We start from the raw sequence: 13,902 nt of genomic DNA on the forward strand, positions 1-13,902 counted from the left end.
GAACCTATAGGACGGAAAAACCTATAGATATCAACAGACACCATCAGGGAGGCCATATCTTTAGCTCAATGAGAAGAGAGGCAGCCTGTGAATCCATAGGTCGCTGGTTCGATCCCTGTCCCCAACAATGCGTTGAGGTGATCATCATTTGGAATTCCCCCTATTCCCATGGATTGGATCCACCCCTCTCACCTGCTCTCACTCATCACCAATCACACCTGCCACATGCACAGTACGATGTTTAGGTACTTTTACTTTACTACTCTACTCTACTCCAATTACAGCAGATGACAGCTTTAGTTACTTGTTACTTTGCAGATGTAATTATTAATACAACACCTACAGTAGCCACATACAGCCGATCTACAATGTGACGCGTTATGAGCTTGTATGTATATAATAAGCAACCCATGCTGTATGATAACTTACCACATATGAAATCCAATTCTGTCTATCCAATGGCTCAGTCTGTACTGTGGCCATAGCTGAGTGGTTAGTGAGCCCACCTAGGGAGCCAGAGGCCCTGGTTGCCCCAGGTACGAATCCAGGCCAGGCCAGCAAATGTGTCGATGAAATGAAATGTGTCCCTGAGCAAGACTCTTAACCCCTAATTGCTCACAGGCCCTCATTGGAAACAAGACCGCAAGGACTTTCATGAACGGACCTGGAATTATCCTTATCCTTTACACTGTCTACCCACAAGTCTATAGGTCCCTGGTTCAAATCCCAATTTAACCGGTCCAAATATAATTTACTGAACAAAAATCATGACTTTGTTAATTAATGCATGTTCACTTCTTCTCTCTCGCTCTCTCTCTTACTGCCTCTCTTTCTCACTGCCTCTCTCTCTCTCTCTCTCTCTCTCTCTCTCTCTCTCTCTCTCTCTCTCTCTCTCTCTCTCTCTCTCTCTCTCTCTCTCTCTCTCCACTCTGTCACTGTCTGTCTGTCTGCCAGTCTGCCACTCTGTCACTGTCTGTCTGTCTGCCACTCTGTCACTGTCTGTCTGTCTGTCTGTCTGTCTGTCTGCCAGTCTGTCACTCTGTCACTCTGTCACAGTCTGTCTGTCTGCCAGTCTGCCACTCTGTCACTGTCTGTCTGTCTGCCAGTCTGCCACTCTGTCACTGTCTGTCTGTCTGCCAGTCTGCCACTCTGTCACAGTCTGTCTGTCTGTCTGCCAGTCTGCCACTGTCTGTCTGTCTGCCAGTCTGCCACAGTCTGTCTGTCTGCCAGTCTGCCAGTCTGCCACTCTGTCACTGTCTGTCTGTCTGCCAGTCTGCCACTCTGCCACTCTGTCACAGTCTGTCTATTTGTCTGTCTGCCACTCTGTCACAGTCTGCCAGTCTGCCAGTCTGTCACAGTCTGCCAGTCTGCCACTCTGTCACTGTCTGTCTGTCTGTCTGTCTGTCTGTCTGTCTGTCTGCCAGTCTGCCAGTCTGCCACAGTCTGTCTGTCTGCCAGTCTGCCAGTCTGCCACAGTCTGTCACAGTCTGCCAGTCTGCCAGTCTGCCACTCTGTCACAGTCTGCCAGTCTGCCACTCTGTCAAAGTCTGCCAGTCTGCCAGTCTGCCACTCTGTCACAGTCTGCCAGTCTGCCATTATTCTCGAAACCGGTCATTGCTGCTTGCAGCTATATTTAGGTTTCGAGAGCCTGTAAGGCTTCGAACCCTATTACATCTCTACACTTTCACTATTATTATGGGGCCAGGCTTCCAGCATGGACCCATATTGTTATTCGCATTATTCCATTTCTTCTTCTTCTTCTTCTTCTTCTTCTTCTTCTTCTTCTGCCGTTTTTGCCAGTTCTGGCTGAACCGTGCAGTCGCTTTTTATGAAACTCGGCCATATGATAGATGGTCATGAAAAACGATCAAAATATAAATCTCACAATCTTTCGTCAAAAGGTGGCGCTATAGCACTCAGTTGAAAATGACAACTTTGAACACTCTTAAAACAACTGGGTTAAAAAATAACCCAACCATAACCCCGCTACTGGGTCACTATGGGACAGAACACGTCCTGGGTTGTCTTAACCCATATATGGGTTCGATCATTTTAACCCATGTGCTGGGTTGTTTTCTTTGACCCAACCTAGTGATTGAATTAACTATATCACTGGGTTAAATGTAAACCATGTGCTGGGTTGTTTATTTGACCCAACCTAGTGATTGAAATTAACTATATCACTGGGTTAAATGTAAACCATACACTGGGTTGTTTATTTAACCCAACCTAGTGATTGAAATTAACTATATCACTGGGTTAAATGTAAACCATACACTGGGTTGTTTATTTAACCCAACCTAGTGATTGAAATTAACTATATCACTGGGTTAAATGTAAACCATACACTGGGTTGTTTATTTGACCCAACCTAGTGATTGAAATTAACTATGTCACTGGGTTAGATGTAAACCATACACTGGGTTGTTTATTTTACCCAACCTAGCGATTGAAATTAACTATATCACTGGGTTAAATAGAATATAATGAATTATTTCCATTAGACTATTTCCATTATTCCTGGTGCTAGCTGGGCTACACAGTTTCTTTTGAACAGTTTCTTAAAGCCCAAAATGTAGAAAAGTTGCACACACACATATAAAATGTACAAAAAGCAACATTTTATTTCAACAATAAAACAGGATTTGTTGCAATTTCTCTTTTTTTCCAATACAACATTTTACAATCTCTCCCCGCCCCCCCACGTGTGTGTGTGTGTGTGTGTGTGTGTGTGTGTGTGTGTGTAGTATCCAACAGTTATATAAGAATTGAAAGGTTCTATATGTGGATAGCTCCTTTAGACCTGTGTTTTAAGGCTTTCTATGTGTTTGACCTCGGTTACACAAAGCATTGTCTCCCCACCTGGGAGTTTATTATTGTATTTACTTTACGTGATTTTATTTTATTTAATTTACTTAATTTATTTATTTAGCGTGTTCATTTAATGGTTGTTCCTGTTAGTTTAGCCCATTTTTAAATTTGTAACTTTGAGGAAAATGGTCTCTATTAGCGTTTCTCAATCTTTGGGCTAGGGTCCACTGTTGGGCCGCAAGGATATTGGCCCCCCAAATACTGATATTTTTGTTTGTTCCTTTACATTTATTTTTTATCATTGTGATACCAAAATATAGGACATGTGAGTTCCCAGCTCAATTCAATCGATTGATTGATCATTAAATTAACATGCTCTGAAAATGCTGATCCAGGAAAGGTTGAGAACCACTGGTCTAAAGGAGCTATCCACATATAGAACCTTTCAATTCTTATATAACTGTTGGATACTACACACACACACACACACACACACACACACACACACACACACACACACACACACACACACACACACACACACACACACACACACACACACACACACACACACACACACACACACCCATCAAAGTGTCCGTTTCAATGGCGCTGTCTGAGACAATGGTGAAGACCTGGGATGTTGTCATGTCATCACCAAGACACAAAATGTGCAGGAAGGGTTGCTTTCTCTCTGCTGTCTGTAGGTGCTGCACCATGTTGGTCCCCACCTGTTAATTACACATAACACAAAACACATAACAGTTACTTGCAATATAACCTGCCATTTAAGTTAAGCATGTTGTTTTTATTATCTTTTTTATGGAAGCAAGGAAATGCTAATAAATAAACACAGAAACACCCACCCAAGTAAAACTTACTGGTTGGATATTAATGAAGAACTTGCAGGACTCCTCTATGGTCGGTCTGTAGACTTTTCCTCCCATCCTTAAGACGGGTGGAGGAAGCAGAGTCGGAGGGTTTTCAAAGCCCTGTCTACGCAACATAAGAAAAATACATATAACATCAACATTTAAATAGTATAGTAAAGATTGATATTTCTGAAGCAATATTGACTTTTCTGCTGTGATGTTGAATAGCCTATTATAATCACAGGAAGTGTTGTGACATCTTATCAGAATCTGAATATTCATTGTCACATCACAGGTTTACAGGTGTAAAACAGAGGGTGAAATTAGTTTTTCAGGTCTACAAGCTCACGAGCCCCATTGGGACGCAATGCAAGCTTGTAGATCTGCTATTTCCAAAGAACCGGTGTGTGTTACATAGTAGGAAATAGCTTACCTGTTGTCATCAAACACTGAGGGCAGTTTTCCCTCTCGCTGGGCATATGCAAGGATTGGGTCACTTAAAGTAGCCCAGTTCTGAAACAGCTTTCCCACTGCGTCTGGATGAAGCTGCTGGAAGTCTTGTGAAATCTGATACATTTTGAAAAACAATAGAACAGTGTTTAGAGAAATGATATGGGCTTGTAGTACCTGTTAGGAAAATGGTTAGGGGACAGGCAGTGTCAGGTAAATGATTTAAGTCAGTCAATGTTGGGATTGTCAACACCCGTCCTGTGACCTAGGGACTATGACTATACATTTTACAGCAGTCCCTCTGATGTTATATTGCTTAACCACGTGAACCCTCGAATTCCTCATCTGGTCGGGTCATAATAGGCAAACATTATTCAAAAATAGGTTAACATTGAGTTTAACAAGATCACAATGTGTCATGCTGTGATGCGTTGTGCACATTTATATTGCCAATTTTCGGCAAAGACATTTGGTGTAGAGGGGGGGGGGAGTGGACCAAGTAGAACCCTGGGGACTCCAGTCTACAAAGTATATATTGTAGGGTCTAAGTGGTTAAACATAAACTTGTAGTGCATTGCAGAGTATCAGTCAAATAGAGTATCATTCAAATAGGCAAAACTGCAATAGCAAAAAAAATTCTTACCATGCAAGGATTGTCTACAAGCCTTGGGAACTCTGCCTGTTTGATTCATGTAGTCCTCAACTTGGGACACTGGATACCTATTGACCTTCATCCATTCAACCATTTCAATAAGTTTTTCAGGAGGCACATCAGATTCTGTTGAATGATAAGTACAGATTCATTATAGCTGATTTCAAGTATTTGAGGTTCTGGCCTACTTGGAGTGTGTGAAACGTTGCCAATCGGTCCAGCGGTGCCTGAGACTAGTTTTTAGAAGATGATGGACAGAAGAGTCATGGACCGAAAATATAATCCCTTGCATTTGTCCAATCTAGCCTGGTGGGGATAATTAACATTGGTTATTAGTATTACCTGGTGTACTAGGGACGGTCTGTTCCTGTGGTTCTTGGTGGTGTGGTCGTTTCAGGCTTCTCATGCGCTTCCTGGTGTTCCTCAAGCACTCCTCCAGGAAACCTGTAGCAGGTTTTTTTCCCCGGCCAGGTGTGTACCAAGCTGCCTGTAAAAGAGACAATTAGATTCAGTTTAAATTGGCCTGGCGTAAACCATGAAGATGGTTACATGGGATTTTAAGGAGCAATCCAAAAATGTGCGTGGGACTGTGCACTAGGAAAAACTTTGAGCACATTTCTTTTAGGTGTGTGTGTATGGAGTGTTCTCCTTTATGCGTTTGTTTGTTTGTTTGTTTGTTGATTGACTTACATAGCCACTGCCAACTGTAGTACCATCCAAATTAAGGCAAGGGAATTCATACACCAAAGCCATCGCAAGGGCTTTCTTGGTGTCATTAGATGGCCTGTTGAAATAGACGGTAGAAGTTTGTCAAAGAACGATGAAATGAGACACCTAACAATGATTACTATCAGATTATACATTTTTATCTTTTTAACCAAATAAATGCTACCAACACAATATATCACTTGCACCCCAGCATCCACATTTTGGGGGGATTATTAGCCAGAAATAGATGATCTACAAGCTCACAATGCAATGCGTTGTGAGCTTGTAGATCTGCTATTTTTTGTAGATTTTGTTGATTAAAAGAAAAGTCTCTAACTCACGTCCAGTATACTATGTCCATTGGGGTTAGGTGGTTAATTACCTAGTCAAAATAGAGACTAAACTGGATATGGCCTTCTGCTTTTAATAACAAAATAATAATTAATAGTTACATCTCAACATTGTCTCAATTAAAATGAACTTACCTTTAAATGTGTCAATCAAGTGCTCAAGCTCCCATGCAGTCAAGGTCTCTGTGACAAACGTGTCCATGGTGACACCCTCATATTACTAGAATGAAATCAGATTAAGTACATTAGAATTTCACAAGACTGTGCGATGTCCTAACATGTATTGTAACCTTAGCTACCAATTTTTGGGGGCATTCTCAAATGTTAGAGCTGCAATGCATAACTTGTTTTAATTAATAAAATGTCATTTTAAACAGGCACAGTACAGTACAGTAGCTGTTAGTAGGGCTGTCACGATTATGAATGTCTGGAGACGATCATTAATTGTCATACAAATAATTGTGATTAATGAATATGTTGTCTATTTTTTTTTATCTCTCTTTCTTATATGCCACTATCATAGCATAAGCTTTAATAACATTTCATCCTCCATGACACAAACTAGTTATCCTAGCACATCCGAAACGAGACGAGGTAAAGAAAGCAACTCTCGTTCATACTTCTGGCAGTGTTGCCAAATCGGTTTATTATAAGCGACTTTGGGCTTGTTTTTCTGTAAAGTAGCCTGTAAATATTGGGGGTCCTTTACATCAGTGGTTCTGAAACTTTTTCATGTCAAGGACCCCCAAATTTACACTTATTAGCCCGCGGACCCCCATTTGAAAAGATAAGCCAGGGACCCCAATAATAGAAGGTTTATATGGCTTTCTAGCAGTGATTCTCAACCATTTTAATGTCAAGGACCCCCAGTTTGACATGTATTAGGCTACAGACCCCCATTTAATGGCATTTATACCTCTAGGACCCGAATTTATATTATAAAATCAATATTAATTTAACGGGTCCATTTGGTTCCATTTGTACACTCTCAGAGTTACAGAACCATAAGGGTCCATTTGGTTCCTATCCATCATTTAGCTGGGGACCCCCTGGAACCGCCTCAAGTACTCCTGGTTGTCCCCGGACCCCACTTTGAGAACCAATGCTTTACATGAACATCTTATAGAATCACTGCTCGAAAACAACATTAGACAATAAAGTTTGACTGAGCTGGCCTAGTTGCTTATTTTAGGCTTCTTTTTATAGACCTGGTTGCTTGTTTTTTTCGCAATATCTGGCAACGCTGGCTGCTGGTTTGTTTACTACTTTAGGCGCGCAATGCCCAATATAAAGCAATATAATATAAAGCAGACCAGTGATAGAGCTCACTCTCACAAAAGAACGATCTCTCCATAAAGACATTTTAATCATTCACGATGTATTATTATTATTATTGGCCCCCTCCTCGCCATTCATGACCTGGTGTTGTTACAGTAGCATGCTATGCTAAGCTAACCGGTGGTAACACTTTGTGATGGGAAACCTAACTTCGCACTACACCAAAAGCAACAGTGACTTGCCGGGCGGGTGTTACATCGAAGTTGGTTCCCAAGGAAAATCTTTTCGGTTACATACTAAAACAAAGCCATTAAAGTAATTTAACTCACGATATCCGTCGTCCCCCTTCTTATCCGACTCCAGATAAACTCTGCAAAATGGACAAAAGATAAAAAATATATATTTTGTCAAGAACATCGCTGGTAGGGAATGAATAACGTTTCCAAATGAAGCAAATGTAACATTATGTTGTTGGTGATTTCAGTCACTCACTCCTAAAAAATACACTTGAATAGTTGTTAACTTTAATGATTAATGTGATGAATAAATAACCCTAGTAACCTCAACTTACCTAAATGAATGAACTGCTTTAGACCAACTTAACTTCACCGCAACTTCTCTGTGTGAGAGTGAGGAAGTGCGCGCGTGAGCTGCAGCTGCATGCTGGGAAGTCAGATCTGTATTGCCTCCCAAGTCGTAAACTAGACTGAAGTGGAGCTTGTACATCTGATAATTTTGCACACGAACCCAAAACTATGTATAGACCTATTTCAGACCTATTTATAGCTACTAAAATAATAATTAATCGCATCACAACATAAATTCAAGGCTCTTTCACTTAATGATTTAGCATTGACAGAAATGTAAAACATTTGTAGCTGACATTAACTGCTAATGTTATACTTTGCACAGTATTGCACTATATTATAATTAATACAGATCCCTATTGTGCTGTTATCACAACTCGCCCCCCCCCCCCCCCCGACGATAATATGCGCCTTCCAGGGTCACTAAAAAGGTGCTGACCCTATGGCCACGGATGTTACAATTATGTACGGTTCCTTAAAAGTACCCGTATCTTCCGTATTGTTTAATAAAAAGCATTTTAATCTGATTGGTGGCCATTTTATCAGAGAGTTGTAATGTTGCGTGAGTGCAGTACACCTTTCAACCCATAGGGTCACGTGAAAACATATGAAGAAAATGGCCAGCAATTGGATTAAAAGGCTTTTTATTGAACATTATAAAAGATACAGGTACTTTTGAGAACCCATACATGATTTTAACATCTGTTGCCATAAGTTAATAATTTTATATATGAAGTGTGAAGATTTATGTAGATGTACAGGCTCTAAATGCAGAAGTGCAAACACCAGGTTAAAGTTTCGCCATGACTGCCATAATGTATTATGGTTTCCTAGTGCTCCAGCATATACTGCCACCGGACATAAGCATTAAAACAGATCAAATAATTAAAATCTGTTTTTTAACACCCTCCCTCACTAATTGGATGACGCTGAGTCGAATCGTGGGTTACATCAATAGTCTACAATTTTTCAATTAGCAGTTATAGATTTTTGAAATATAAAGTTAAGCTTTTCTCACATTTTTCAAAAATATTTTTTTTAAATTAAAAAACACTTTTTCAGACTCAGAAAAGGACGTTGAATTGAATGGGATAGGTCTCGATTTTTTTAACTTTTGGGAAAGTGGTTTAAACAAGCGTTAAATTGTCATAAACGTGAGGCTTTTTTCACAAAATATATATATATATATATTTATTTTTTTTGACCCTTCCAACCGCTTACTGAGATGATTTTGAGTCGAATGGTAGGTTACATCAATAGTCTAGAATTGTTTAATAAGAAGTTATCGATTTTTGAAATAGTTCAAGGTTTAGCTTTTCTCACATTTTTTTTAAATATATTTTTTTTAATATTAAAAAACACCTTTCCAGACTCAGAAAAGGACGCTGAATCGAATGGGATAGGTCTCGATTTTTGTAAACTTTGGGAAAGTGGTTTTGTCAAACATTGATTTGTACGTGCGGTATCGAGCACCTAATCTGTGATAAATCAATGGAGACATTTTTTAAAAATCTAAAACTTCTCTCCATCCATGTTGAGAGTAAGCCGGATTTATTGGAACCAATCCTGATTTTTTCTGACACTGATAAGTTCAAAAGTTCACCGAAAAGACTGCAAAGGTCGACGCGGCCGAAACAATTGCATTTTTTTTTATATCTCAAATACGATAAGGACTTAGAGTCCAATGTTTGGATATGTTGTTCAACTTGCCAAGACGCACAAGTGGATATCTTGTTTGTCCCTAACCGACATTTTTACCAATTTCTGAATTTGCCTCTCAGTATGGGTGAACGTTCTACGACTCCATGTACCTTATGTCATTGTCAGAAGCAAACGTTAGAAGTGTCGTAGCGGGACAAACAAGACATCCACGCGTGCGTCTCGGCGAGCTGTACAATATGTCCGAACGACGGATTCTAAAAACGTATCGTTAAGGAGATATGTTGTGTTATTTGCGAAATAAGTTGAGATTAGTCCCCAGCCATTTGAGGAGAACGGTAAGGCCGTGTGCGAGGAGAGTTATACGAGCACGTTCGGGGTGGCGCGCTGATGCGTATACTGGTGTCCGATTTTGTTTTTACTATTTTTGAACAGTTTTTCGCTATTATCTCAGCCACTAGGGGGCGAAAACACAATCGGACAACGGATTCCGTATCTGCTAATCAGCCCAAACGCGCCAATACAAGTTTCCTCACACACGGACATGTGGTTGCGAAAGCTAGGGTTACGTGCTTTCTCGATTAACTTGGCCACTTGGGGGCGAAAACACGATCGGACAATGGATTATTTATCAGCTCTTCAGCGCGAACGCGCCAATATAAGTTTCCTCTCACACGGACATGTGGTTGCGAAAGCTAGGGTTACGTGCTTTGTTGATTAACTTGGCCACTAGGGGGCGAGAACACGATCGGACAATGGATTATTTATCAGCTCTTCAGCACGAACGCGCCAATATAAATTTCCTCTCACACAGACATGTGGTTCTGAAAATTGGGGTTACGGTCCTTCTAGAATAACTTGGCCACTAGGGGGCGCCGAATCGGACAATGGATTATTTATCAGCTCTTCAGCGCGAACGCGCCAATATAAGTTTCCTCTCACACGGACATGTGGTTGCGAAAGCTAGGGTTACGTGCTTTGTTGATTAACTTGGCCACTAGGGGGCGAGAACACGATCGGACAATGGATTATTTATCAGCTCTTCAGCACGAACGCGCCAATATAAATTTCCTCTCACACAGACATGTGGTTCTGAAAATTGGGGTTACGGTCCTTCTAGAATAACTTGGCCACTAGGGGGCGCCGAATCGGACAATGGATTATTTATCAGCTCTTCAGCTCGAACGCGCCAATATAACTTTCCTCACACATGTTATTATTATTATTATTATTATTATTATTATTATTGGAATACAATACACACGGGGTGCCTTAAATATTATAAAATGCATTACAAAAGCGATATCAGCGTTGCATCATTTCGTTTAAAGTACTGAGAATTGGGAAATACTCCAGTAAAGTGAAAAATACCTCAAAATTGTACTTAAGTACAGTACTTGAGTATAAATGTACTTAGTTACTTTACACCAACGCCCATATAGAACCACAATGTATACATTTAATTATATAAATATAGGTAAAATATAGTGATAAAATATAGGTTACATACCTTGTGTTTTGATGTGAGAAGTGACAAAAAGATGGTTCCAGAATGATGAAAATGAAAATAAAGCAACCTCTGGGTTAGAAATAACCCAGGTAGGTGTTTGAAGACCTAATAACCCCTTTGACCCAGCCCCTGGGTAACCCCTTTGACCCACCAGTGTGTTTACAGAACCCAAATAACCCATTATTATGACCCAGCCAAATCAACCCAGCAATGTGTTTATAGAAATAACCCAGCATTTTTAAGAGTGAACAGGTACAACTCATGCCCTGTTTCACCTACAGCCATGAAACTTCGATGCACACATGCGTCTCCTCATGCTGAACAACTTTCACACTCTGACTTTTGACCTCTGACCTTTAGATCTCCCACCATTTTGAATTATATGAAAAACAGTTAAAACCTATCTCCTCCTGGGATTTTTGAGTAATCTGCACGAAACTTTTTACACATGAACTTTGGACCTATACCAAAAAACGTTTGCAAAATATCTTCCATAAGTTAAAAAATGAAGCTTTAATGAGCCAATGAATATTGCAGTTTTATGACAATTATTCATCTGCCCCTAACACATACATGCAGACTTACCATTCTTTGAAACTTTGCAGAAATGTAAAGGGCCATTCCAAATATCACTGAAACCAATCTTACTCCAATTGGTCAAACGGGGGCGCTATAGCAATTTTTTGAAAATTGAAACTTTAAACAGGCAAAAGTCATGCCTCGTTTGGCTGACAGCCATTAGACCTGCTTACACATGTGCCTTGACTAATGAGGAACACATCTATCACGTTGACCAGTAAGCACCGCCCTTAGATTGTCCGCAATCTTGAGCAGTTTGAAAAACACTTAAACCCAGGATTTTTCAGCTATTTGCGTGAAACTGTATGATCTGTGTGATCTCCTTTTTCACAGGTTCTTGTCTGTTGGTGGCTTCTCGCTTAAATGTGTGCCCCACAACCTGAAGGTCACCAGTTCAAGTCTCACTTGGTGCAGACTTCATCTAAGTTGCATTTCACACAACATGACTATCAATGAATACATCTGCAATTGTTAAAGATAACATGAAATACTTAATTGAGTGTTTTTTACATACAGCTGATCTACAATCTCACAACTTTTCAGATAGCAATGAGAGTATGTTTTTTCAATGTATAACATACTTCATTGTGAAAATAGCCAATGTACAATCTGACAACTTTTAATGGTTTGTGAGCTTGTAGATCGGCTACTTTCACTAATTTTGGTTCTGAGGAGATGTACAATTTCTTCATTGGTAAATGGTTTGTGAACGAGTGATCTTAGTGTTAGGGAAACAGGGGCTTGGGTCATGACAGAAGGCAAGAGTTTGTGATCCTCAACAGACAATATCAGCCTGGACAAAGATATAGCACTATAGGTAGTGTTGCAGCTACCTAAGAGTGCTTCATGACCGTAAGGTTGCCGGTTCAAGCCTCACTTGATGCAGACTCATTTAAGTTGAAATGCAAAAAACATGACTCAATCTATTCCGTTTCCATGGCGCTCTCTCTCTCTCTTCAATCTATGCCATTTCCATGTCTTTCTCTTCAATCTATTCCGTTTCCATGTCTCTCTCTCTGTCTCTTCAATCTATTCCATTTGTCTCTCTCTCTGTCTCTTCAATCTATTCCGTCTCTCTCTCTCTCTCTCTCTCTCTCTCTCTCTCTCTCTCTCTCTCTCTCTCTCTCTCTCTCTCTCTCTCTCTCTCTCTCTCTCTCTCTCTCTCTCTCTCTCTCTCTCTCTCTCTCTCTCTCTCTCTCTCTCTCTCTCTCTCTCTCTGAGGGGTGGCCATAGCTGAGTGGTTAGTGAGCCCGCCTAGGGAGCCAGAGACTCTGGTTGCCCCAGGTACGATTCCAGGCCAGGTCAGCAAATGTGTCGATGAAATGAAATTTGTCCCTGAGCAAGACTCTTAACCCCTAATTGCTCACTCATTGGAAACAAGACCGCAAGGACTTTCATGAACTGACCTGTTAAAGGAATTATCATTTCTCTCTCCTGGCCCCATATTATCGCTGCTTGCAGCTATATTTATTATTATTCTTCCGCCGTTTTTGCCAGTTCTGGCCTAACCGCCTGGTCACTTCTTATGAAATTCGGCAATATGGTAGAGGGCTATGCCAAACGGCGAAAACCCGAAACTCACAACCATTGGCCAAAGGGTGGCGCTGTAGCACTCAATTGAACATGCCAACTTTGAACAGGTACAGCTCATGCCCTGTTCGACCTACAGCCATGAAACTTCGATACACACATGCGTCTCCTCATGCCTAACAACTTTCGCTGTTTGACTTTTGACCTCTGACCTTTAGATCTCCCACCATTTCGAATTCTATGAAAAGCAGTAAAAAGCAGTAAAAAAATCACTTCTCCTGGGATTTATGAGCAATCTGTACGAAACTGTATACACATGAACTTTGGACCAATGCCGACAAACGTAACTTAGCGGATTTTCCATAAGTGAAAACGTTAAGCTTTTATAAGCCAATGAAAATTGCAGCTTTTTTTAAATTATTCATCTGCCCCTAACACATACATGCAGACTCACATTTGTTTGACACTTTGCAATATTGTAGAGGGTCCTTCCAAGTATCACTGAAACCAATCTTACTCCAATTGGTCAAAGGGGGGCGCTATAGCAATTTTTTGAAAATGCAAACTTTAAACAGGCAAAAGTCATGCCTCGTTTGGCCGACAGCCGTTAAACCTGCTTACACATGTGCCTTGACTCATGAGGAACACATGTATCACTTTGACCAGTAAGCTCTGCCCTTAGATTGTCTGCAATTTTGAGCAGTTTGAAAAACATTTAAATCCAGGATTTCTGAGCAATTTGCATGAAACTGTGTCAAATACATGTTTGAGGCCCTTTTTCACAGGTTCAGGTGTGTTGGTTCAATAGCTTGATCGCTTAATCATCTGCCTTGAAACCATAGGGTAGCCGGTTCGAATCCCACCTCAGGTAGACTTAATTATAATTGCATTGCACACAACATGACTATACCAATGA

The 13,902-nt window shown here is 40.5% G+C and overlaps 1 protein-coding gene across 2 annotated transcripts; it reads right to left on the reverse strand.

The window, feature by feature from the left end:
* Nucleotides 1-2,703: 2,703 nt before the first annotated feature.
* LOC311033883 (uncharacterized protein) lies at nt 2,704-7,742 on the reverse strand. 2 transcript variants are annotated; one of them, XR_014599557.1, is made up of 10 exons: nt 7,693-7,742; nt 7,451-7,491; nt 5,979-6,063; nt 5,476-5,569; nt 5,128-5,272; nt 4,777-4,911; nt 4,117-4,250; nt 3,693-3,807; nt 3,384-3,542; nt 2,704-3,281 (listed from the first exon to the last, which is right to left on the reverse strand). XR_014599557.1 is itself a non-coding variant. In XM_084041582.1 (9 exons), the coding sequence occupies exons 4-7, from the start codon at nt 5,536-5,538 to the stop codon at nt 4,177-4,179; spliced, it is 417 nt and encodes a 138-aa protein (XP_083897708.1). In that variant the 5' UTR covers nt 5,539-5,569; nt 5,979-6,063; nt 7,451-7,491; nt 7,693-7,742; the 3' UTR covers nt 2,704-3,542; nt 3,693-3,807; nt 4,117-4,176. The 2 variants fall into 2 exon arrangements, 1 of the variants encoding a protein (XP_083897708.1); XM_084041582.1 differs by having other exon boundaries at nt 2,704-3,542.
* Nucleotides 7,743-13,902: the final 6,160 nt, after the last annotated feature.

This window comes from Gymnoscopelus microlampas, assembly GCF_963454915.1.
Source record: "Gymnoscopelus microlampas genome assembly, chromosome: 18".
Lineage (NCBI taxonomy): Eukaryota > Metazoa > Chordata > Actinopteri > Myctophiformes > Myctophidae > Gymnoscopelus > Gymnoscopelus microlampas.